The sequence below is a fragment of the Carcharhinus amblyrhynchos genome, chromosome 15 (assembly GCF_965287045.1).
Source record: "Carcharhinus amblyrhynchos chromosome 15, sCarAmb.v2.hapA, whole genome shotgun sequence".
Lineage (NCBI taxonomy): Eukaryota > Metazoa > Chordata > Chondrichthyes > Carcharhiniformes > Carcharhinidae > Carcharhinus > Carcharhinus amblyrhynchos.
Genome location: NC_137338.1, coordinates 68,887,296 through 68,912,973, shown reverse-complemented (window position 1 = coordinate 68,912,973; position 25,678 = coordinate 68,887,296). Strand labels below are relative to the sequence as shown.

Below are 25,678 nucleotides of genomic sequence, written 5' to 3'. Positions count from 1 at the left end.
TTCATGCCACACAAATACCAGGCAATGACCATCGCCAATAGGAGAGAATCTAACCATCACTCTTCACATTGCTATTGCTGAATCCACCTCCCCCCCCTACTCCCACAATGACATCCTAGGGCTTACCATTGACAAGAAACTGATTTAAACTAATTGTACAAATACCATGGCTACAAGAGCAGAGCAGAGACTAGAAATCCTGTGGACAGTAACTACCTCCTACCTGAGACCCACCACAATCTACGAAACACAAGTCAGGAGTGTGATGGAATAGTCTTCTGGATGAATGTAATTCCAACCTACCACCAATTATCATTATCAGAAGAGAGTTCTAAACTTCTGCCACCCTTTGCATGTAGAAAAATGTCCCAATTTCAATACTTAATGGTTGGCTCTAATTTTTAGACAGTATCCCCTCTCCTTAGAAGACCCTACCAGGAAAGATGGAATAGATAAACTGTCTAATCCCGTTAGCAGATTGAAAACTTTGATTACATCATCCCTTAACTGTCTAAATTCCAGGGAATACAGTCAATATATCCTTCCGAAGGTGTGATGTCCAGAACTGCTCACAGTAACATCAGGTGTGGTCTAACCACATAACTGAAACTTGATTTTTATTTGCTTGTGCTCCAGAACTCTGGATACAAGGGCCAGCATTCCATTGGGTTTTGGTTATTTTCTGTATTGTTCATGGTATTTTAATGATCTGTATTTCTAGCAATAGCCTGTTCTATTCTTTTTAAGTCCAAGGTCGATAGCCTTGTATTTACATACATTGAAATCCATTTGCCAGTTTTGCCTATTTGTTTAATCTATTAATATAGTTGTAATTTTATGCTTCTATCTATACTGCTTACAGTGCCGTCTATCTTTATGTCAGCAGCAAATCTGGCTATGTGGCTTTCTATCTCATTATCTAAACATTTACTAAACATGGTGATTTTTGTTGAGGCCCTGACACAGATTCTTGCAGAACACTGCTCACAGTCCATTATCTCATCTTGCTGTCTCTTACCAATCAAAAATTTCCCACAAAATCCACAGTTCACCAGAGTTGGTTGGTATTAAAATTCCCAAATCATTACAAACAGATGGCAATAAAAATCCTTGTCTGCTTCTCAATACCTAACTGGGGATTTTTTAAAAAAAGACAGAAATAGACAAAATGCACTAGATTCCTGAAACTTGTTAAAGGCAGACTCTAATACCCAAAGAAATTCCATTACACTGTATCTCATTCAAAGGATAATGAGAAACTTAGAAACTTGCCATATTTTTTCGAAGTGTCAGGCTCAGACTGAAAACTACCATGTAGCTTTCCAGCTGCATAAAGCAGTTTTACTTCAAATCTTGAGCCTGTGACACCCAATGAATTAAAAAAAGGATTTTAGCTTAAGGAGCCAAGTACGTCAGAAGACACAGTGTTGGAGAGGAACGTTAGGTACGCTGGTCCCACAATCCTTATTGCTCCTGTTATGCACATGGTTTTGTTGTGTGAGAAGTGCAGAAACATACTTTGGGGGAGGGGGGAGGGGGAGTGCGGATTCTGCACTGAATAATGGACTGCAAGCCCAGTGTTTCTTATTGCCTGCATGTTGGCTGTATTGATTGAACTGGCCACTCTGCTGATTGAGTTGCTTCTTGTCTTTATACTCAGTGAATTCTTAGAATCATAGAATCCCTACAGTGCAGGAGGCCATTTGGCCCATCAAACCCACATCGACGACAATCCCACCCAGACCTTAACCCTGCACCCCTTGTATTTATCCTGTTTAACCCCCGACACTAAGGGGCAATTTAGCATGGTCAATCCACCTAAGCTGGACATCTGAGTAAAGGTGTTCCTTGCAAGTCAATGTAATATTCTGATGCAAAGCTTTGGATGATATCCATTCAACAAGATGCAGAGCTGTTGTTGTGTTTTGTGTTTTAACCAACAGGATACTGCCATTTTAGCACTTGGTTTAAGTTTCTACCTTTTGCAATAATGGGTCATCTGTCTGGTGAGATGTGGTAATCTGGGCCCTTTTGTCCTTAAAGGGACAATCACCACATTCTCCCACATCAGCAGTCAGCATTACTGCCAGCTGGAATCCTGGCAGCAGCTACAATATTATAAGAAGTGGAATGTCTGGGAATTGCTACAAACAATGGGGATAACTGATTAATGTTTGCCACAATGCTGTAAATGTGCCCAAGGGTAATGTATTGACAACTTCATTGTATATAAGTGACCAAAGCAATTCAACTTAAATTGAAGATCAATTTATTAACCACATTTACAACGCTCCAATAAAAATCAGACAAAGCAGAGAAAAATGTTCTAAAATAACCTAACAGGAATATATTGCTTAAGATGCCTCAGTTTAGGGAAAATCAAAGAAAAGTGAGGGTAAATTGAATAAGCAGTTTCCAAAATAAATAAACAAGTCAATTTATTTGGGAATTAAATAAAAAAAAAATCAAATGATAAAAACCCCGGAGCGACAAGGAGGTGAGAAGTCTGGGAACCACAGAGACATTTGTTAGAATAGCTTTAAAGAGATATTGACAGTGATGTTAAATGTCAGAGATGATCTCCAATTATATCAAAAAAGTGAGAAAGGATCCATTACACTGAGGACAGCTTTCAGAAAAGAGCGCAAAGAAAAATATGTATTTGGAATATTTGTCAATCAGTAATATGTGTGGAGATGTCGGCGTTGGACTGGGTGAGCACAATAAGTCTCACAACACCAGGTTAAAGTCCAACAGATTTATTGGAATTATGAGCTTTTGGAGCACTGCTCCTTCATCAGGTAAGTGTCGGAGTAGCTGATGAAGGAATAGCACTCCAAAGCTCATGATTTTAAATAACCTGTTGGACTTTAACCTGGTGTTGTGAGACTTGTTACTGCAATCAATAATAGAATGATAAGAATTTCCACAGACTTAGATCATAGCACAGCCCATGTTTTTTAATGGGCAAAATGGCCATTTCCAAATCCTGATACTCTCATGATCAATTGCTCTAAACAGCAGATATGCAAATCAGCCAGACCCTTTTTTAAAATTCATTTACGCGATGTGCACTTCATTTCAAAGAATCAACCACATTGCTGTGGATCTGGAGTCACATGTGGGCAGATTTCCTTCCTTAAAAGGGACGACAATAGTTTTGTGGTCTTCTTTAGACCTTCTTTAATTGATCTGCCCTGAGATTTGAACACAGGTCCTCGGTCTCTGGATTAATAGTCCATTGGCAATACCAGTGCACCACTGCCTTTCTTGTGCTGCATGTTCTTTAGTTTAAAACTATGATCAGAGAATAATATAAAGGCAGACAGAAATAACTATATGACACTTTTTTAAAAATATGAATTAATTTTATAGAATAGCAGATAAGGATAGCATTTATTGCCAGTTTTATTGGCTCTTGTATGACTTTAGTTTAGGTCAGAGGAGACAGAAATAGGGAAGGTTGAAGGCTTGATGTTGATATTCACCTCTGGCTCTGTATGAAATCAGCTTCAGTTACTGTCACACTGATCACTGTATGTTCATCAACGGTCAAGGTGTCTGAACCTGACATTAACATTATGATGACCCATTCGCTGGGAAAAAGCCAGTAATATCCTTTGTGAGACATTTCTTTTAAAGACCAAAGTGGACTGGGATATATTCTAAAAAAGGGTTAATTGGCTTCCTGGTTGTGACATCATAAGGTTCCAAGAAATGACCATGTGACAAATGAAAGAGAGAGACTATAATTCCAAAGGAGGTACAGGAGCAGAGGGACCTGGATGTAAAAGTGTTATCAGTCTCTACAGGGATCATATGCTCATTTAATACAATATGCTCATCTAACCAAACACCATTAAAGCAGTGTGGTGTCCAGAGCTGGATGCAATCATAGAATCCCTACAGTGCAGGAGGTCATTCAGCCCATCAAGCCCACAGTGACAACAATCTATCCCTGTAACCCTATGTATTTACCTCACTAATCCCTCTTGTCACTAAGGGGCAATTTGGCATGGCCAATCCACCTAACTTGCACATCTTTGAACTGTGGGAGGAAACCGGAGCTCCCAGAGGAAACCCACGCAGACATGGGGAGAATGTGCAAACTCCACACAGACAGTTACCCAAGGCTAGAATTGAACCCAGGTCCCTGGTGCTGTGAGGCAGCAGTGCTAACCACTGTGCTGCTCCTTATTTGAGTTTAGCGTGAACCAATGCCTTATAAAAGTTCAACAGTGATTTACCAAGCATTGGAAGCCCACTAGATAGGTATGTACATGCTGTGGCCTTTATGATGTTATATAATGTTCAGAAGCAAAGCAGGTTCTGGTCAGACACTCCACTGTTGGCAGGATGTACAGGTCTTTTCTGTCCTAATAATGACTGTGGCTGATAATGAATCATTTCAGCAGACATAGTTACTAACACAGAATGGAACGCAAAACAAAAATGCAATCCCAATTCGTCAATGCAACTTATTATTTTGGGCAATAAAACAAAAACAAAACTTGTATAAAACTTTGAACAGAATTAACTTAGAAAAACACTGATGTTGACTATGGGATAACAAGAATGGAGATGCGAATTGCAGAAAAATATTGAGAAGTCACAAAGAAGTCTACAAAGCTATGTGCAAAAACACAAAACTTTGGAACAGTCTCCACCTAGTAGAACAGCAGTGAAAGCATTTCATCTGGAGATTATCATCTGGATATAATAATCATTTCAAATATCAAAGCAGTTTAGGAACAACATACCCACCTGGGCTATTCTGTGATGTTGCAGCTTGATGACTCTTGATACTGCCATCTGCATGCTTCCAAATACAGCCACCACTTCCAAGATCTTATCATCAAATGAGGGTGCACCAAAGATCTAAAAGTACACAAAATGCACAATTCTGGAAAGAACAGAATAGCTGCATGGCAAAACACATTGGCACTTGCAGTTTAAATCCTTTCCTAGTCTGATGGAGCAGGCATTTTCTTGGAAAAGCATTGTCAGAGATAACTTTACAAATTTGCTCTCCTATTGTAGCAGCACATTCAGGGATGCGATCTTGCCAGGTTTCAGCTTAAACCATTTCTCATTCATTTAAATTAAGCTCTGAAAGGAAGAGCAAAGTCATAAAACTACCCCTTACAAACAAATATTAATGGGTATACATTACTGGGTGGAATTGATGGAAACGCTATTTTTCCACTTCCCATTTATTTTGTTCAGCTGCTTAGAATCACACCAGAAACTTAAAATCTTAAAGCTTTCCTACTAACTGACTAAGATTTCAAACCGTGGGCAATAAACTTAAAAGAAATCTCAACAGTTTTGAAAATCATGTATCATAATTTTACAAGCACAATAAGTGTGTGGGTGAGGAATAACTAAAGCTGATTTTATAGGACTATATCCGTCATGGGTAGTCTGATGCCTGATGTGAAGTTTCTTATTTACACAGTGGTTCTGATATAAGTAATAGTTTGTCGGACTTGGGTTAGGGGAGGAAAAAAGTTGAGACGAATGGTGCAAAGACTGACTGGCTCCTTTATTGAAGTCTAATCTCTCTCAAACCATCTGGTTCTGCTCAGCCTTCAGAAGCAATACCGGGGAAGCTCCAGAACATACAACCAAATGTAGAAGGTGCGAAGAATGTAGGGGGTGATCCCCCCAGCTTGCTGCGTTGCTTGAAAATTGGCACAGAGCTGATTTGAGTATTAAAATTCTGATTTTAGTATCATTAGTAGGTCTGGGACTGAAGTCTCCTGGTCTGCTAGCCTCTCACCACTGCCAGGAGGGTTCATTCCAGCGGGGTTTACAACAACTCCCCATTAACAGGGAGCTGGCAGCCCGACCCGACTGGAGTGAAGGGAGGCCATGGAGGCATCCAGCAGGTTGACAGGAAGCAGGAGGGGGGTGGGGGGGTGGTGTCTCTGGACATTGCCAGCCTGGTAATGCTACCTTGGCCCCCTGGCACTGCTGAAGGGGCAAAGTGGAAATGCCAAGGGGGAACCTTAACACTGCCCAGCAGGCATCAGGCAGTGCCAAAGGTGCAGGGAATCAGTGGGGTGGGGGGGTGTCCCGCTGCCACTCTGCACTTGGGATCAGTGTCAAAAGGAAGGTGGACAACGAACGGGCCTGGCCAGCGGGGGTGGGTGGTCAGCTTGCCGTGGGAGTTGGGGGGTGCAGATTGGACTGCCAGGATTGAGGGGAGGTCAGGGCTGGCCCTGAGATGTCCGGAAGGCCAGCGATCAGGGGTGGGGTGAATCGGAGGGGCAGCCTTGGGGGTCATGGGACTGAGCAGCAATCAAGCTGGCCAGCGATCAAGAAGATGGCAGGGTGGGGTTACTGCGCCTACACTGATATTCACTATGACAGATCAGCGCACGAGCAGAGGCTCACTCAGCATTATACTGCTGGCCTCTCCAGTGGGAATAGGCCCCACCCACTGATTTTTATCATGATTCACACAAGGGCACTCTGATGCACAAAGTGTGGGGGATTCATTTTGAAAATCCTGCCGAAAAGAAAACAAGCGGGAGTTGCTCCAGTTTTTAACGCAAATTTGGCATTGAGAATTTTTTGGGAGAATCCCAGCTGTAGTTTCATTGAAGTTGACTTGTGATGTTCAAGGTAGACAACAGCAGCAGTCAAGAAGCAAATGAAATTGGTGGTGAGGAAACAGAGGCCAGCAAGATTTGGGGAGGCCAACATCAAGTGTGGGGGAGAAGAAATGAGGTAAATCCAACTTTTTCCACTATAAAGAATGTCAGAAACCTGGATAGCGGACTTTTTAAACCTTCATACTTCTCAAAGGAATGTTAAATGAAAGCATATCTAGTTGGCTGGAGTTGTTTTGTTGGAGGTGCAGTTGGGTAGCTATTATTTTAGTGATTATGAAAAAAACAGAAATATGCTAGATATGATTGACAGATAATTATGATACAGAGGGAAATAGTACTTGAGCCAGACATTTAAATGGTCATCTGTTTCCGGTGTTTTGGCTTCTCTCTAAAAGTTGTTGTTCCAATACCTTTTAAAATAATTTATATTATCCTGCATAAGAATATTTATTAACATAGAACTTGGCAATAGCAAAAGTATGGCATGCAAGTGAAGTTCAGTATATATCTCTAAGTGTTCATGCAAGTACTGTACGCTACTTTGGAAACCTGATGGGCTATGACATTGTTTAGATTGTGCTTGCACTTGTGTAATATTCCAGGCTCAATACGGACTACAATATCATCCCAAGTATTTAATAGAAGGGCTTACAACGGTGGCAGCAGATCCTGAAGAATATTATAGCATTGAATGCCTGAATTCTGCTGTTGCTGAAGCATTTTGGTAATTTTCCAACCAATGATGTATGTGGCTATTTTAAATGGAGGGTAGGAATGCTTCAAGATCAACAATCAATTGTTTTATGATTGACAAAAGAGTCTATAATCTTCCACATGCAACTTACATCATCTTCTTTCGTACCGCCCCAAAAGTTAGTTCCTCCGGCATAGCTGGGAATGTTTAGTACAGCAATGCCTTGGAGACTTGGAAGGGGAATGTATTGCCCATCGCACTGGAACACACAAAATGAATGTGGTGAGAAAAGCAAATCTTTATTTCAGTGATTAAATAACGCACATCCATTCATTGTTGATGCCTTTCCGAAACACATGCAAACATATTAAACAATATGGAGGGCAGTCATGGAGCTCAAGAGGAAAGAATCAAATTGATGAATTGGTCAGGCACATATCGGTTGAAATTTATTACAGAGAAATAGGAAACTATACATTTTGGGGAAAGAAGAAAGAGGAGAGATAATATAAACAAAATGGAACATTGTTGAAAGGGTGTTGAAACAGAGAGATCTGGAGCTGTGCAAACACAAGCTTGTAAAGGTGGCGAAACAAATTGAAAGGTGTGCTAGAAAAGCATAAAGGATGTTTGACTTTATTAATAGAGAGTTAGAGAACAAAAGTGAGGAAGTCATGATAAATTTTTATAGAACAGTCTTAGACCTCAGCTAGAGTACTGCTTTCAATTCTGGGAATCAGACTTTAGAAAGAATTTCAAGACTTTAGAGAGGAGAGGTAGTGGAAGCAGATACGGTAGTGACTCTAAGGAATGTCTTGACAAGTACACGAGTGAGAAGGGAATAGAGGCATATGGTCCCCGGAAGCGTAGGGGGTTTTAGTTACGTTGGGCAGCATGGTCGTGCAGGCTTGGAGGGCCGAAGGGCCTGTTCCTGTGCTGTAATTTTCTTTGTTCTTTGTCATGTGGGCAAAGTAGAGAAGCTGGGCTTATTCTCCTTAGAGCACATAAGATAAATAGGGGGCTAGAATTTCACAATGATAGAAGCTGTGTCATAAAGGACTTAATGAAAATGGCATTGGAGCCCCAGTTTCGGAAGTCCCATCCCTGAAGCTGCATCCACCATTTTAATTGGGGCAAGGGGGCGAGAGTGGGGGTAGGTGGTAGTTTGCAAATCCGAAGTTTGTGCAGGCAGCTTCACACATAAAAGCTGCTTTCAAACAAATATCACTTTCATTAGTGGGATGTCCAAAACATGACCCATTTGCTTTAGACATTTGAGCAAAATGTTTAAAACTGCCAAAGTTATTTACAGAGATAGGGTACACCTTTGGAAAGCTTCAGGTATCCTGTTAGATTGTTAAAGATGGACATGAATGTGCGTAAAAGTGGACCCAAAAGAACTGTTGAGCTGTTAAGGCATTTAAATCCCCAAACTCTTTAAATTTTGAGTAGCAAATACTCTGAAATTGAAAATGATCAGTGTTGCAATTTCACTTGCTATTCATTGATGTAAGCATGAGGGCTAACATATAGGATTAGTGCCGCATCACTGATTTCACATCCTATCACGAGCACACTGGAGAGCTTATAATTCCACAGCTTTTTGACAGTTCCAAGTCTGATGTGGGGCTATGAATACAAAATGTGTGTTTTCATAAGTAATTGAATGAAATGTTTTGCTTGCTTGTACGATTGCACTTGAAGGCATTTGAATGGGCTTTTATCAGTAGGAGTGTGTTTTTTTAATAAAGGCTGCAATAAATACTTAGAACATTGTTTTATATTATTAGGGGCCTGGATCAGAAGAATCCCAAATTACATAAGGGAGTCAGACTAGACCCCAACAATTTTTCAATTTTGGCATAGATGTGAGGCTAGCATGCTTCACATTCTAGGAATTTTTTTCCTCAACAGAGAGTGATGGAGGCAAGGTCAATTTTTAAGACAGAGGTAGATAGGTTCTTGAATAACAAAGATACTGGAATGTGGAGATCAGGCCACAAACAGATTAACCATGATCTTACTGAAAGGCTGAGCAGGTGCGAAGGGCTGAATGGCCTGGTCCTAATCTGTACGTTCATATGAATCCACAACCTTCGACACTGGTGATAATGCTGCCAGAGCCAGGGATATACCAGTAATTCCATTGACAAGATGTCAGTCCAAACTAAACCTGTTAAGTTGTAAAACTTTTAACCAATTGGTAAAACCTCAGTTAAGCCCTTTTCAGATCATTAACACAATTTCCCTGTTTCCTCACCCCAACTCTTAATCATGAATACCTTCGTCTTTTCATCACAAGTATATTGTTTGTTTTACAGATATTTCGCACACATTCCACACATCTCAGATTATTGGTGAAAAACCTTAACCCAACCTTCGTTCTTGCTCCACATCCACAACTAACTGAACCTTCACCTAACTGAATCAGGTGTTTTGGTCTCATTTTTCAGTATTCTTTATAACTTTGCAATCTTCAATTAAACCACAACAAAGTGTCTCATTTCCAAAAACGTCTAAAACTCAAGTTCCTCTTGAGGACAATAAGATCCTTCATATGAATAAGTGACTTGAATTGCACACTCTACATATGTCAGCCTAATGTAACGCCCAATACATCCATTTGTTTTCTCTGCCGATGCTGTATTTACAACTCTTGTAATAGCTCCATACTGTGCAGACTATTTCACAGATATTCAGCGAGCACTTGGTGTCCTCATGCGTCAGTCGCTGAAATTAAGGCACGTGTACAACAGGCAGTGAAGACGACAAACGGCATGTTGGCTTTCATAGCGAGAGGATTTGAGTATAGGGATAGGGATGTTTTACTGCAATTGTATAGGGTGTTGGTGAGGCCACACCCAGAATTTTGTGTGCCACTTTGGTGTCCTTATCTGAGGAAGGATGTCCTTGCTATGGAGCGATGAAGCAAACATTTATCATGCTGATTCCTGGGATGGCAGGTCAGTCATATAAGGAGAGACCAAGTCAGGAGGATTATATTCATTGGAGTTTGGAAAAGTGAGAGGGGATCTCATAGAATCTAATAAATTCCAATGGGATTAGAAAGAATGTTCCCAATGGTGGGGGGAGTCCAGAACGCAGGGTCATTGTCTGAGGATAAATCTTCTAGGACTGAGGTGAGGAGAAATTTCTTCACCCAGAGAGTGGGGAATGTGTGGAATTCACTACCACAGCAAGGAGCTGAGGCCAAAACATTATGTGATTTCAAGAAAAAATTAGATATAGCTCTTGGGCCTAAAGGAATCAAGGGATCTGGGGGAAGGCAGGATCAGGATATTGAATTTGATGATGAGTCACAATCAAACTGAATGGTGGAGCAGGCTCAAAGGGCCAAATGACCTACTCCTGCTTCTATTTTCTACGTTTCTATTTTCTATTTCACCTGACGATGGGATCAGGGCTCCTAATCAAAAACTTTAGCTCTACATATTTTGAAGAGAGTTGTATCTATTCAACATTGCCCCAAATATGGCAGGGGATTTTATTCAGATCATTCATTTCATATCCTAGAACAGAAGGTAGGTGGAGGCGCTCAGTGAGTAACTCAATCCTTTCAGAAAGCAGGTTCAAATTCCTGGTCTGTTCCAAGTCAGTAGCTGTGACATTTATATCCATTACTCTGAGAAACCAAATAGCAGGATGGATGAAAAACTGATTCTACTCTGAGGATTTTATTCCTCAATCCCATCCATCCACCTGTGTTAGAAATATATCTGAGGGGATGCTGGGTGAGAACAGGAAGGTGTTTCATTCTAGTGATTTTCAGTGGTCAAAGTGCCTGCCATCAATCTGCCTCTTGACTCGTACATTAAAAATGAACATTTCAAGATCACTGAACTGTAACCCAGCAACTCGAAATGGGCAATAAATTCAACCTTACCAATGTTGACTGTGTCCTGAGATCACTTTTTTTAAAAGCCTCAAAGACAGCAACCAGCTGGTCAGCGAAGATAAAATTGAAGGACGAAGGGAGGATGGATGCTCATGAAATAATTAGATATGTCTAATTAACCTCTGTGGAAGGAATTATTGTAGCTGGTACAAATCTTGTTGGAATCAACCTGTATTTACATAGCATCTTATCACACTTCACAGAAACATGTTAAATCACATCCTGCACTATCTCTTACTTTACAGCGTTGTCAATTTTCACACAGAAAGATTCCAAAAACAGCAATTATACGGCATGGCTTTTGCCAGTGGAGAAAGGAAAGAAATGTTGGCTCAGACACCAGGAAACTTGAGCATTTGGGAAGAAGGGTGGGGTGGGAGGGTGGCATTGGTAAGGAACGGTTTAATCATGATATTTCACCAAGGGTGGCATGATGGCACAGTGGTTAGATTTGTTGCCTCACAGCGCCAGGGACCCCGGGTTTAATTCCAGCCTCGGGTGACTTATGCTTTTCCTCTGGATGCTACGGTTTCCTTCCATACTCCAAAGATGTGCAGGCTAGGTGGATTGGCCATGCAAAATTGCCCCTTAGTGTCACAGAGATCCACAGGGTAAATACATGGGGTTATAGGGATAGGGTCTGGGAGGGATTGTTGTCAGTGCAGGCTTGGTGGGCCAAGTGGTCCATCCAGATTCAATGGGCCGAAGGGTCATCCAGACTCAAAACGTTGGCTCTATTCTCGCTCCACAGGTGCTGTCAGACCTGCTGAGATTTTCCAGGATTTTCTGTTTTTGTTTCAGATTCTAGCATCCGCGGTATTTTGCTTTTATCTTGTTGTGGTTTGACTGGTTTAACACAGTGGGAGAATCAAAGCATTACCTCAAGTTGCACCTTTTGTTCTAAGTTCTTATAAGTTCGTTGAAGTAACTCTTTGGTGCCCAACACACCATACCACATCATATTCTTGGTCCGGCTTCTAAACAAAAAAAGTTGAGAGGAAATTCAGAAAGACACAAGCGTGCTTCACTTACTATTTTATACTTTATTTTTCTGGCCACATATGAAACAAAATGGGATTTTATCATTGACTGACAATTAATTTCACAACAAAAGCACTACTGATTTCTCTGCATCAATACAAAATTTGGTTAAGGTTAGTATTTTGGCTATTTTGAGTTCTGCCGTTGGTACTTCTTTTGGTGAGTGTGTTAGACATTATTCGTAGTTTGGAAAAGGTCTGGTGGTTTTGTAATTTTTCCTCACTGTGTAAAGACTCTCTTCATTTTGAACACATTGCTGAAAGCTTTTCATTGAGACACTCTGGTATTGAGATCTATTTGTAGAGTATTTTTGCGAGACTCTGCTCCCTAAGACTACACCTCCCCAAATGTGAGAATGGCAGCAAAGATCAGGCTATAGAATTCTAGCCCCAGTTACATGACGCACATGCACAACTAGCAAGGTTCTGGGCATGCAGTGGAGTCAGAACCCTCACCTTAAATAGCAATAGACCTATCCTTCGTAAGCCAATAGTCATGAGGCTAGGTCAGTTGAAAATGTAAAAGATGGGTTGACTGATATTTGGTAGATGAGAGTATCAACAGATACAGAATCAAAGTAGGTAACTGGAGATAAGATAAAGATTAACCTGATGTAGAAACACAGAAACATAGAAAAACTGCAGCACAAACAGGCCCTTTGGCCCACAAGTTGTGCCGAACATGTCCCTACCTACTAGGCTTACCTATAACCCTCTAAGTCCCATCTACTTATCCAAAAGTCTCTTAAAAGACCCTATCGAGTCCACCTCCACCACCACTGCCATCAGCCGATTCCACACGCCCATCACCCTCTGAGTGAAAAACCTACCCCTGACATCTCCTCTGTACCAACTTCCCAGCACCCTAAACCTATGTCCTCTTGTGGCAACCATTTCAGCCCTGGGAAAAAGCCTCTGAGAATCCACTCAATCAATACCTCTCATCATCTTATACACCTCTATCAGGTCACCCCTCATCCTTTGTCTCTCCAAGGAGCAAAGACCAAGCTGTCTCAACCTATCCTCATAAGGCATGCCACCCAATTCAGGCAACATCCTTGTAAATCTCCTCTGCACCCTTTCTATGGCTTCCACATCCTTTGTGGCACGGTAGCACAGTGGTTAGCACTGCTGCTTCCCATCGCCAGGGTCCTGGGTTCGATTCCCGACTCGGATCACTGTCTGTGTGGAGTTTGCACATTCTCCTCATGTCTGCGTGGGTTTCCTCCAGGTACTCCGGTTTCCTCCCACAGTCCAAAGATGTGTGGGTTAGGTTGATTGGACATGCTAAGAAATTGCCCCTTAATATCCAGGGATGTGTAGGTTACAGGGATTAGTGGGTATAATATGTAGGAATGTGGGGGTACGGCCTGGGTGGGATTGTGTTCGGTGCAGACTCGATGGGCCGAAGGGCCTCTTTCTGCACTGTAGGGTTCTATGATTCTTTCTGTAATGAGGCGACCAGAACTGAGCACAATAGTCCAACTGGGGTCTGACCAGGGTCTTATACAGCTGCAGTATTATCTCCCGACTCCTAAACTTAATTTCTCGATTGATGAATGCCAGTACACCATACGCCTTCTTAACCACAGCCTCTACCTGCGAAGCTGTTTTGGGCATCCTATGAACCCAGACCCCAAGGTCCTTCTGATCTTCCACACTGCCAAGTGTCTTACCCTTAATATTATATTCTGTCATCCTATTTGACCTGCCAAAATGAATCACCACGCATTTATCTGGGTTGAAGTTCATCTGCCACTTCTCCGCCCAGTCTTGCAGCCTATCAATGTCTCGTTGAAACTTCTGACATCCCTCCACACTATCCACAACACCTCCAACCTTTGTGTCATCAGCAAACTTACCAACCCATCCCTCCACTTCCTCATCCAGGTCATTTATTGAAATCACAAAGCGCAACAGTCCCAGGACAGATCCCTGGGGCACTCCACTGGTGACCGACCTCCATGTGGAAAAAGACCCATCTACAACCACGCTTTGCCTTCTGTGGGCAAGCCAGTTCTGAATCCACAAAGCAATGTCCCCTTGGATCCCATGCCCCCTCACTTTCTCAATAAGCCTTGCATGGGGCACTTTATCAAATGCCTTGCTGAAGTCCAGATAAACTATATCTACTGCTCTTCCTTTGTTCAAACCACTCCTGATCTGTTGGATTATAAGAATATCACTTAGCATGGAAATCAGGTGACTTCACTGTTCGTTTTGGTTTGCTGCTGTTGAAAGGTATGTTTTGATGCCTTGCTCAATGGAATCATAGATTGGTGAATTTGGTGCGAAGTTCAACACTGGGCTTGCAGTGTTTATTTGAATCCTCTTTCCATCCTCTTCTATCACTTTTCAATAATCTCTAACTGAGAAGCTAAAGATACACTGGCTCACTTCCTTCTTGGACTTTGATTTTGATAGTCTTGGTAACAAGCTTCCCTCCCCTACTGCGTCATTTGCTTTTGACCGCTACGACTATTCTCATCCATATTGGCAAATCCTCTAATCTCTAGGTTTCACAACATTTGCCTCCTATTGTCCCCCATAGGTGCCTTTGAACCGACATCATCTTTTCAACCTCTGAAACACAGTCAATTTTTCCCTCTCCTAAATCTCTCTGAGAATTCTCTCCTTTTAAATCACTGCCTCTAATCTGATATTTATTTCAAATATTGTCCTTACATTGCTGTTTCCTATTGTTTAATTTTCTTCTTGCTTTTTCAATAAAGTTATTTCAGAACTGGCTCCTTGGTCCTGGCTGCTCATGCCTATCGTTTTATGGTGTGGGCAGTGGAAATAGAGGCCAACTAACTTGATAACAAGCTAAATTGCCTGTTAATTATTTATTTAAAAATAAGGGTGGGCTTCTGATTTCAGTTCCCAATGTAGGGCGGGTAGGAAGGTGATGGGTTTGCCATTCCTCTAATTTTAAGTGCCTGCCCTGGTCAGAAGCACACATGATGGGGGAGAGGGAGACAAAATGCAGCGTTGATCTTGAAATCCTTATTTCCCCTATCTCAGGGTGGAAGGACCGCTGCAGTCTCGGAAACAAAATCTTTAGTAGATCCTCAAAACTCTGGAACTCCTTTGGTCATTTAGTTTTTCCATCCTCCAGCAGTCCAGCTGACATCTGAGCACAATAACCTGATTCTGCTCTGTGGTATAGTCTGCTGCATTTCAAACCACAACTTTCCACCTCGATTTCTCAGTGTAAAAAAAATTGAAAGCTATGTGGATACCTGCATTTCTCAGGATGCTCCTCACGCTTGTTGTTGAATTCCAAAGAGATTTTTGCATCTAATCCAATTCCAAAATAATTGTTCATAACACACTTTTCAGTATAACCTTCTCTGTAATTCAAAAATATGTTTGTTATTCTTATGATATGCTACCATATACTCAGTCATATCAATACCCTTCTAAGAGATTTGAAAGCAATAATCTAATCAGTTGGTGGAGAAAAATTAGTAACTGTTAAGACTGGTATAACAGAGAACATTTCTTACAGTGAGTCTGGGTCAGGATCAATGAATGGGGTTGCTCCGAAAGGATCGATGTTCGCTAATAACATTTTGCTGATGATTGAACTTCCAGCAATCGAGGCAGCAAGTCCAGCTCGTAAACCTGCATTAATACACAATTATATCATTGCATACAAGCAAGAAACTTACACCAGCAAATCAGGTTCCTGACACAGAACCTAGCACAGATCAAAGAACTGGATGCAGAAGTCAACAAGCCTAATGTGCTTTAAAATTGGGCTGCATGAGGTGTCCTGGCATAATTGACAGGAAAACACCCAATCATCTCCCTTCTAGCTGGGAAAAGCAACATGTAGCCACTCATGATGCACGTTTGAGGTTTAGCTTCCGATTAAAAAGACCATAAACCACAGAATCTGAACTTCTGCACCATGGGAGCCAATCACTTAACCACCCAATACAGGAAGATATCCCTCATTCTGATACCACCAGTTTAATAAATTTACAGAACCATTCTTTCCAGTTTATGAAATCTCTGTCTTGTGCCAGGTTGCTGGGTACCTGGGCAGATGATTCTAGTGTTCAGAACTGGGAGATTTTCTTTGCTAGTGGTCAGCGGTGAGGTTGTGAACGGACCAGTATAGGAAGTGGTGGTGCGATGCATTCGTCTCTCTGGAGGGGATCTTTGACCAGGTCGAAGAGCTGAAACAATCAAAAAGAATACTGGATCTTTAGGTATTATTCATAGGCATAGCCAAATATTACAAACTAATAAAAACAACAAAATAAATCAAAAGGCAGTAACTGATTCAATCATACTCTTCATAATTATTGTTCTTTATTATTGTTAATTAATAAGTACCAGCAAGTGTTCATGATCTCTGTATCCTGCTTTCAGCCAATTTTGGTGTTTCCAGGAAAATTATCTCTAGCGCAAAGCATTTTTTGTGCATGCTGAGTAAGTGAATGTCTCAAATCCAAGACTTAATTGGAATGTGCTCAATAAGATCCAGCTATAATCTAATGCATCAGTAAAAACATTCAACATATTTCAATAACACTCAGGGGTCTGTTAAAAAGAGTGAAATAGTGCTTCCCAACAACAGGCAGTCAGTGCAAAGGGAGCCAATTCACATGTTTAACATGAACACCAGGGGAAGGAAGTACAAAATATTTTTTGAAAACTTTGCAGAAATAGAATGAAAAGCAGAGCAAGTTATGTTAAACTTATACAGAACCTTGTTTGGTTAGACCACACTTAGAACTGTACATAGTTCTGGTCTCAATATTATAAAATTGATCCAAAGGCTGACGAGGGCCATGAACCCCAAATAAAGGAGTCGGAGAAGCCCTTCCCTAGCCAGCTGAGTATAAATGGATAAGGAAAATAACTCTAGCCTATTCAATCTTTCCTCATAGCTTCAATTTTCAAGCCCTGGCACCATTCTTGTAAATCTCCTGCGTTCTCTCCCCAAAGCATTAATGTCCTTCCTGTAATGTAGTAACTACAACTGTACATAAAACTCCAGCTGTGGCCTAACCAGAGTTTTATACAGTTCCATCACTAAATCCCCGCTTTTGTATTCAATACCTCATCTAATAAAGGAAAATATTCCATATGCTTTCTTTGCCACCTTATCCACCTGTCAGTCCTGCCAACTTTAGGACCTGCAGATATGCACTTGAAGGATTCTCACTTCCTCAGCCCCTCTCAGTACATTCCCATTTATTGAGTATTCCATTGCTTTGCTTTCCCTCTCCAAATGCATTACTTCACACTTTTGGGGATTGAATTCCATTTGCCACTTTTCTGCCCACTTAACCAAACTATTGATAAAATTCTGGAGACAACAGGTATACTCCTCACTATCAAGCACATGGCTCATTCTTGGTCATTTGAAAATTTCTCAATCATGTCATCCATATTTAAATCTAAATCTTTAATATATACAACAAACAGCAAGGACCCTAACACGAGCCCTGTGGACCACCACTGGAAACCGCTTTCCATTTGTAAAAACATCCATTTATCATTTCCCTATGTTTCCTGTTGCTGAGAAAGATGACAACCAATAAGGTGGCATCAGTACTTTTCATGATTACAGTACAATTAATAATGCACAGTAATGAGGCAGTAAGGACAAAAGATGAATACTACCCAAACCTTTAGGGAACAAGTGATTGACTGTGTGTTGAAAATGTGAGCCTTTGCTTCTGTTCTGACCTTACCATTTCAATTGGCTCTTTCTACACCCATAGTCCCATGCAGTGTCCACATGAGCATGACATTCATTCTCAGCCAGTGACATTGTAGCCCCTTTGTAATGTACACATTTCCATTTGTTTCTCCTGGACTCTTTGCGGCCATTTTTCAGCAGACAGTTTAGGGTTGCAGCTGTCAAATGTCAGGCTGCGATAGTTTTTCATTAAAGTCAATACCTCCACACAGGGAAACACTATCAGAAGCCAGTGCGTTCTTCTGTTAAGATGTGTCTGTGTGAAAGTGATTAATAGAATAATAGGAAGCGGCAACACCAACTCATTTCATTTGGCGTAACTTTGGCTGTAAAAGTTTTGGTTTGATCAGTGTTCACCCATCATAGACAGCAAACTGTCACTGTACTTACAAAGATATTACATAAACTTTGTGGAGATATAATGAATAATTTTAAATCTGTGAGATTTTGCCTGCAATTAGCCTGCAAGACAAAAAGAAAGCTCGGAACACCTGTGATAATAAACTCAAAGCAGGTGGACTCACTCCTCATTTTCGGAAGAGTCTGGAAAATAATGAACAAATCATATTTTGGGAAAAAGCAGGGGAATGGCATTGAGAAACTCACTGGCTATGAGTGAATGGTGGAGCAAACTCAATGGATTAAATGGTCTGATTCTGTTTCTATATCTTATGGTCTTACTTGGCTGGATATCAGATTCCTTTATTTCATCCTCCTCCTTCTCATCCTCCTCCTTCTCTTCCTCTTCTTCCTCCTTCAAGTGCTCCTCAATGTCCTTTTTCAGTTCCACTTCAGCCTGTTCTTGAGTGTGTGCATTTTGTTCATCCACAACTAGAGAAAAAAATCATAAAAATAGGAGGGGAGTACTGACAGAAAGTTGCTAATGTGAACATCAGATCAGAGTGGAGCAACAAACTACATGTCCAAGGATGCTTTCTATTTTCATAGAGTCGACAGCACAGAAACAGGCTTTTGTTGGAATTTATGTTCCATATGAGGAGCTTCCCATGTTGCTTCATCTCGTCTTAACATCCTAAATCTTTCTATTCCTTTTCTTCCATTGTACTTCTCCACCTTCAGCTTGACAACATATATGCTCTTTGCCTCACCCACTCCTGAAGATATCAAGTACTTCATTCTAATGTAAAGTTCTTCCTGAACATCCTACTGCATTTATCAGCAACCTTATGTTTATGGACCCTAGTTTTGCACTTTTTCCACAAATGGAAGCATCTTCTCCAAGACTACTTTATCAAACTCTTTTAATAATTTTAAAAGCCTCTATCTATTAAAGAACAAAGAACAAAGAAAATTACAACACAGGAACAGGCCCTTCGGCCCTCCAAGCCTGCAACGACCATGCTGTCTGACTTAACTAAAACCCCCGATCCTTTCGAGGACCATATGCCTTTATTCCCATCCTATTCATGAATAATAGATAGGCTGTATTCTATTTTCAGTCATTATAATGTGGTTATACCTCCAGGTTCTAACGAACAGAGAGCTTGAGAATGGAGTAAAATCTACAGAATGGTAACAGGTGAGTAATAAATCAGACTTGCAATTATCACAGCTCAATATAACAAACTGGCAAATCAGGAGTCTCCTCACGGAAGTCCGTGCCTCTGCCTGCATGAGTCTGTGGCCTGACACGCACAGGGAACAATTCGTGTTATCATTTACAATAGGACAAAATGTGGTTATGAACAGCCCAACAATTCAGGGACCATGGCAGGTATTATTTCAAATAAAAAACCCTTGTACCTATGTAACTCACAAAATCTTTCAAAAGACTGCAATTATCAAAGAATGTGAAATAAATGCATCATTTAGAAACAACAGTTATATTTCAATGACTGGTAATTATAAAGTCAAAATATGGGGGGTGGTAATTCTCATTAAAAAAAATTAATGGTTTGGTACAGTGCGCTCTCAGAATGATCTTGGTGTTGTGTGGGAAGGAAGGAAAAGAATGGAGAGTCTCAAAGCTCCATCACAAGATAAATCTAGATAAGAAAGGCAACTTGGCAAACATCAGTTTAGCACCCTCTTTAAACCCACAAGCTTTACTGCTGTATTTGGTTCGACATGAAAAATGTATATATAGGGCAAAACCTAATACAGATTGAAGCAGAGAAAATTACTCTGCCTGTTTTGTGCCCCATGCGATTTTCTACCAGCAGTTCACTCTGGTGCCTATCATTTCATAATTTCAAAATGTATTGATGTCCTTCACCCAGCTTCCCAATCGAGTTATCCCTATAATTAATTTCCTTACTGATAATTTCCTTACCGTACATTAGTTTCCTTACTGATTAAACATCTGTCCATCTAAGCATTAAACATATTTAATAATCCAGTCTCCACAGCCCTGTGTGGTAGGGAATTCCACAGATTCACTACTCTCTGAGAGGTGAAATTCCTCCTCATCTCTGTTTTAAATGAGCAACCCCTTACTCTGAAATTAAGCCCTCTGATCCTTATCTCTCCTACAAGGGGAAACAACCTCGTAGCATAGACCCTCTCAAGATCCCTGAGAATCCTGTTGTCGGAGTTTTACTGCCTTGCCCACCTGAGACTTGTAAGATCCTGCCTGAGGCCAATGGAGAAAGCTGTTCTGTGAGCCTCGGTAAAAAACTGTGAGACAGTAAAATTCCGGCCAACATGCCTCAGTAAGGTCATCTGTTATTCTTTAAACTCCAATGAGTACAGACCCAACCTATTAAACTAAGAAAATCTCTCCACTCCCGGAGTCAACTGAGTGGACCTTCTCTCGTCAGCCTCCAATGCTGGTATAACTTTCCTTAGATAAAGGGACCAAAACTGTTCATAGTATTCCATGTGTAGTTTAACTAGTGCCTTGTATAGTTCTAGGAAGACTTTCCTATTTTCATATTCCATTCCCTTCGTTATCACCTACTGAAGTTGCATGCTAGTTTTTGATGATTTGTGCACAAAGATCCCCACCTCCCTCTATGCTGCAGCTTTCTGCACTCTTTTTCCATGTAACTAATATTCAGCTCATTTCTACCTGCGTGCATAATTTCACATTTTCCAACATTATATTCCATCTGCTAAGTTTTGGTCCATCCACTCAACCTGTCCATGTCATTTTGTAGACTCTTTGGTCATCCTCATCACTTGACTTCCCACCTATTTTTGTGTCACCTGCAAACTTAATAATAGTACATTCATTTCCCTCATCCAAGTCATTAATATATGTTGTAAAATGGGCAAGATACGCTTTTGCACAGATCCAATGGGCTGAATGGCCTCCTTTTGCACTCCTTTTGACATAGGGATCCTCAGTTATTTTAAGGAGTCCATTAACTCAATATTTATCATGTTGTTCAGTTTAACAGCTCCTGGATGGTGACAACACACAAACACACACACCCACATTCACTCCCCACATAGACAGACAGACAGACACATAGACAGACAGACAGACACACACACACACACACACACACACACACACACACACACATATCCAGAGTGAGGAAGCTAAATGGATACAAAATTGGCTTGATGACAGAAGACAGAGTGGTTATAGAGGGTTGTTTTTCAAATTGGAGCCCTGTGACCAGCGGAGTGCCTCAGGGATCGGTGCTGGGTCCACTATTATTTATCATTTATATTAATGATTTGGATGAGAATATAGGACGCATGGTTAGTAAGTTTGCAGATGACACCAAGATTGGTGGCATAATGGATAGTGAAGCAAGTTATCTCCAATTGCAACGGGGCCAGTGGGCTGACGAATGGCAAATGAGTTTAATTTAGGTAAATGCGAGGTGATGCATTTTGGTAGATCAAACCAGGGCAGGACATACTCAGTTAACATTAGGGTGTTGGGAAGTGATACAGAACAAAGAGGTCTAGGGATACAGGTTCATAGTTCCTTGAAAGTGGAGTTATAGGTGGACAGAGTGGTGAAGAACGCATTCAGCATGCTTAGTTTCATTGGTCAGAACACTGAATACAGGAGTTGGGATAACTTGTTGAAGTTGTATAAGACATTGGTAAGGCCACACTTGGAATCTTGTGTACATTTCTGGTCACCCTTCTAAAAAAAGGGTATTATTAAACTAGAAAGAGTGCAGAAAAGATTTACTATGATGCTACCGGGACTTGATGGTTTGAGTTATAAGGAGAGGCTGGATAAACTGGGACTTTTTTCTCTGGCGCATAGAATGCTGAGGGGTGATATTATAGAAGTCAATAAAATAATGAGGGGCACAGGTCAGCTAGGTAGTCAATATCTTTTCCCAAAGATAGGGGAGTCTAAAACTAGATAGCATAGGTTTAAGGTGAGAGGGAGATACACAAAAGGGTCCAGAGGGGCAATTGTTTCACACAGAGCGTGGTGAATGTCTGGAACAAGCTGCCAGAGTAGTAGAAGAGGCAGGTACAATTTTGTCTTTTAAAAAAGGGCGGCACGGTGCCACAGTGTTTAGTACTGTTGCCTCACAGTGCCATGGTCCCAGGTTCAATTCTGGCCTCGGGTTAATGTCTGTGTGGAGTTTGAATTTTCTCCCTGTGTCTGCGTGGGTTTCCTCCAGGTGCTCTGATTTCCTCCCACCATCCAAAGATGTGTGGGTTAGGTTGATTGGCCACGCTAAATTGACCTAGTGTCAGAGGGATTAGCAGGGTAAATACGTGGGGCTACAGGAATAAGGCCTAGGTAGGATTATGGTCGGTACAGACTTGACAGGCCAAATGGCCTCCTTCTGTACTGTAGGGATTCTACAGATTCTATAATAGTTACATGGATAACATGGGTATAGAGGGCTATGGACCAGATCCGGGCAATTGGGACTAGCTTAGGGGTTTAAAAAAAAAAGGGTGGCATGGACAAGTTGGGCTGAAAGGCCTGTTTCCATGCTGTAAACCTCTATGAGTAAGTGGATAACAATTACTCCAGATACAGTTACACTCTTTTGTTTCTTTCCTTCTTAGAAGCTCCTCCTCCTACTCCAAACCTGGGCCTGCCAAAGAATGGCCTGAGGTATTCTTAAACTAAATAATTGAAATGACAGCTGGAAATAAATTGTTATGGGAAAAGGATCGGGACAAAACAATGTTTACAAAGAACTTACAGCACAAAAATTGGCAACTAGCCCTTCTGGTCTATGCCCATTGTTTATACAAGAACACACAAGGTTTAGGATCTAGAGTGGCCACTCTTGCATTCAAACACATCTCGCCATTCAGTAATTCAATTGTGGTCTCAACTCCAATTTCCTGTCCGCTCTCCCATAACCCTTAATTTTTTTGTCAATCAAAAGTTGTCTAACTCAGCCTTGGATATGTTCAATGACCCTGGTTTCACTCCTCTCTGGGGAAGAACATTTCATAGACCCGCAGAGAAAATAATTCTCCTCATCCGTGCCTTAAATGAGAGACCCTTCATTTTTTTTGCACCACTAGTGAACTCATTGTGGAGAATCACCTTCGGTGAGACTGGAAGATCCTATTGGCAGGAAAGGCTAGAAAATCGCAATCCTCATCTCAGCATCCCCTCAAGATCTTACATGTTTTAATCAGATCTCCTTTCATTCTTATGAACTCCAGTGGATGTGGGTCTGACTTGCCAAATCTTTCTTTGTCAGCTGACCCCTTCATCACAGGAATTAGTTAAGCAAACCTTCAGCTTCTAAAGTAATATTACCCTTTCTTGAAGGTAGAAAATTTGTATTACATGCAGCTTTTAAAAATCCGTTGTTGGGGGTCGATGGACAATAAACAAGTAACTGGAAAATACGCTGGGGTTTCAATGAGCTGTACCTTTCTCTGCTTGTTCAATGATTTGCCTCACTGCTTTTTTCAGACTATTTGCCCGAAGCATAAGTTGTTCCCTTGGTTTGAAGAATTTTTGGGTGGAAGACCTAGCTGGGATCATTTCCAGTGCCTGTTCTTTGCCCTCAGATAAGGACTCCTCAATAAACTCTTCTTCTTCTCCTTCCTCCTCCACAATGGGTGGTGTTGAGCAGTGATGGCCTGTCACAGCCTGCGATTCATCATTTAGAGCCTGCAGTAGTGAGTCGAGTTTCTCATTCAGCGCCGAACACTGACAAGGGAATACAATAAATGGCATCAGACCATAATGAGAAATATAACAGTTCAGGTGACTTTTATAACAGTTAATTTCATTTTTAAAGGCAGTAGCTACAAACAACAACAACAATTTGAATTCGTACAGTACTTTTAATGCAGTGAAGCATCCCAAGGTATTTCAATGTAGCACCCCACCAGTACTGCAGTGAAACATCAGCCTAGTACTGAAATCCTGGGACTTCAAGATACTAATTTTTCCAATTGATCCTGGTTTTTATGGCTGTTTCCAGGAGATTAGAACAAAGAACGATGTACAAAGAAAAGTACAGCACAGGAATAGACCCTTCAGCCTTCCAAATCCATGCTGATCATGATGCCCTAACTAAATTAAAAAAAAACTTCTGCCCTTAATCGGTCTGTATCCCTCTATTCCCTCCCTATTCATGTACCCATCCAGATGCCTCTTAAACGTTGCTAATGTGCCTGCTTCCACCAGCTCCTCTGGCAGTGCGTTTCAGGCACTCGCCACTCTCTGAGTGAAAACTCCCCCCACACATCCCTCTTAAACTTTCCCTATCTCACCTTGAACCTGTGCCCCCTTGCAATTGACACTTATACCTTGAGAAAAAGCATCTGACTATCCACTCCGTCTAATAATAATAATTTTCTCATAATTTTGAAGCCCTCCATCAGGTTTTCCTCAGCCTCCATCTTTCCAGTGAAAACAATCCTAGTTTATTGAATCTCTCTTCATAATCAACACCCTCGAGACCAGGCAACATCCTGGTGAACCTTCTTTGCACTTTCTGCAAAGCTTTCACATCCTTCTAATAGTGTGGTGATCAGAATGCACACAAGACTCCAAATGCGGCCAAGCTAAAGGTTTTATATAGCTATGACATGATTTCCCAATTCTTGTACTCAATGCCTTGGCTGATGAAGGCAAGCACGCCATATGACTTCTTAGTCACCTTGGTCACCTGTGTTGCTACTTTTGGGGAACTGTGGACCTGCACGCTAGATCTTTCTGTATATTAATGTTCCGAAGGGTTCTGCTATTTACAGTATAATTTACACCTAAATTTGAACTGCCAAAATGCATCCCGATTAAACTCCATCTGCCATTTCTATGCCCAAGTCTCCAATCTATCTATATATATATATATATATATATATACAGAGGAGATGTCAGGGGTAAGTTTTTCACTCAGAGGATGGTGAGTGAGTAGAATTGGCTGCCGTTGATGGTGGTAGAGGTGAACTCGCTGGGGTCTTTTAAGAGACTTCTGGATGAGTACATGGGATTTAATGGGATTGAGAGTTATAGATAGGCCTGGTAGGTATGAATATGATCGGTGCAACTTGTGGGCCGAAGGGCCTGTTTGTGCTGTAGTGTTCTATGTTCTATATCCTGTTGTTTGCTCTGATGATATCAGCAATTCCACCAATCTTTGTGGTATCCGCAAACTTACTAATGAGACCACATTTGCCTCCAGATCATTTATATACATTATAAACAGAGGTCCCAACACTGATCCCTGCGGAACACCACAAACTAAGGATCTCCGTTCTGTAAAACATCCTTCCAACCACTACTTTCTGGCTTCTATGACCAAGTCAGTTCTA

General features: G+C 41.2%; 1 protein-coding gene across 4 annotated transcripts in view; it reads right to left on the bottom strand.

Annotated features, from left to right (window-relative positions):
• Nucleotides 1-25,678, bottom strand: part of dgkh (diacylglycerol kinase, eta) — a 522,666-nt gene that overhangs the window by 66,309 nt on the left and 430,679 nt on the right. For all 4 annotated transcript variants that reach the window (XM_080204138.1, XM_080204137.1, XM_080204139.1 and 1 more), the window contains 8 exons: nucleotides 23,783-24,065; nucleotides 18,674-18,823; nucleotides 16,317-16,457; nucleotides 15,780-15,897; nucleotides 15,513-15,623; nucleotides 12,111-12,207; nucleotides 7,466-7,573; nucleotides 4,765-4,878 (listed from right to left, as the gene is read on the bottom strand). In XM_080204138.1, the coding sequence (XP_080060264.1) occupies nucleotides 4,765-4,878; nucleotides 7,466-7,573; nucleotides 12,111-12,207; nucleotides 15,513-15,623; nucleotides 15,780-15,897; nucleotides 16,317-16,457; nucleotides 18,674-18,823; nucleotides 23,783-24,065 (1,122 nt within the window). The remainder of the gene's footprint in view (nucleotides 1-4,764; nucleotides 4,879-7,465; nucleotides 7,574-12,110; nucleotides 12,208-15,512; nucleotides 15,624-15,779; nucleotides 15,898-16,316; nucleotides 16,458-18,673; nucleotides 18,824-23,782; nucleotides 24,066-25,678) is intronic.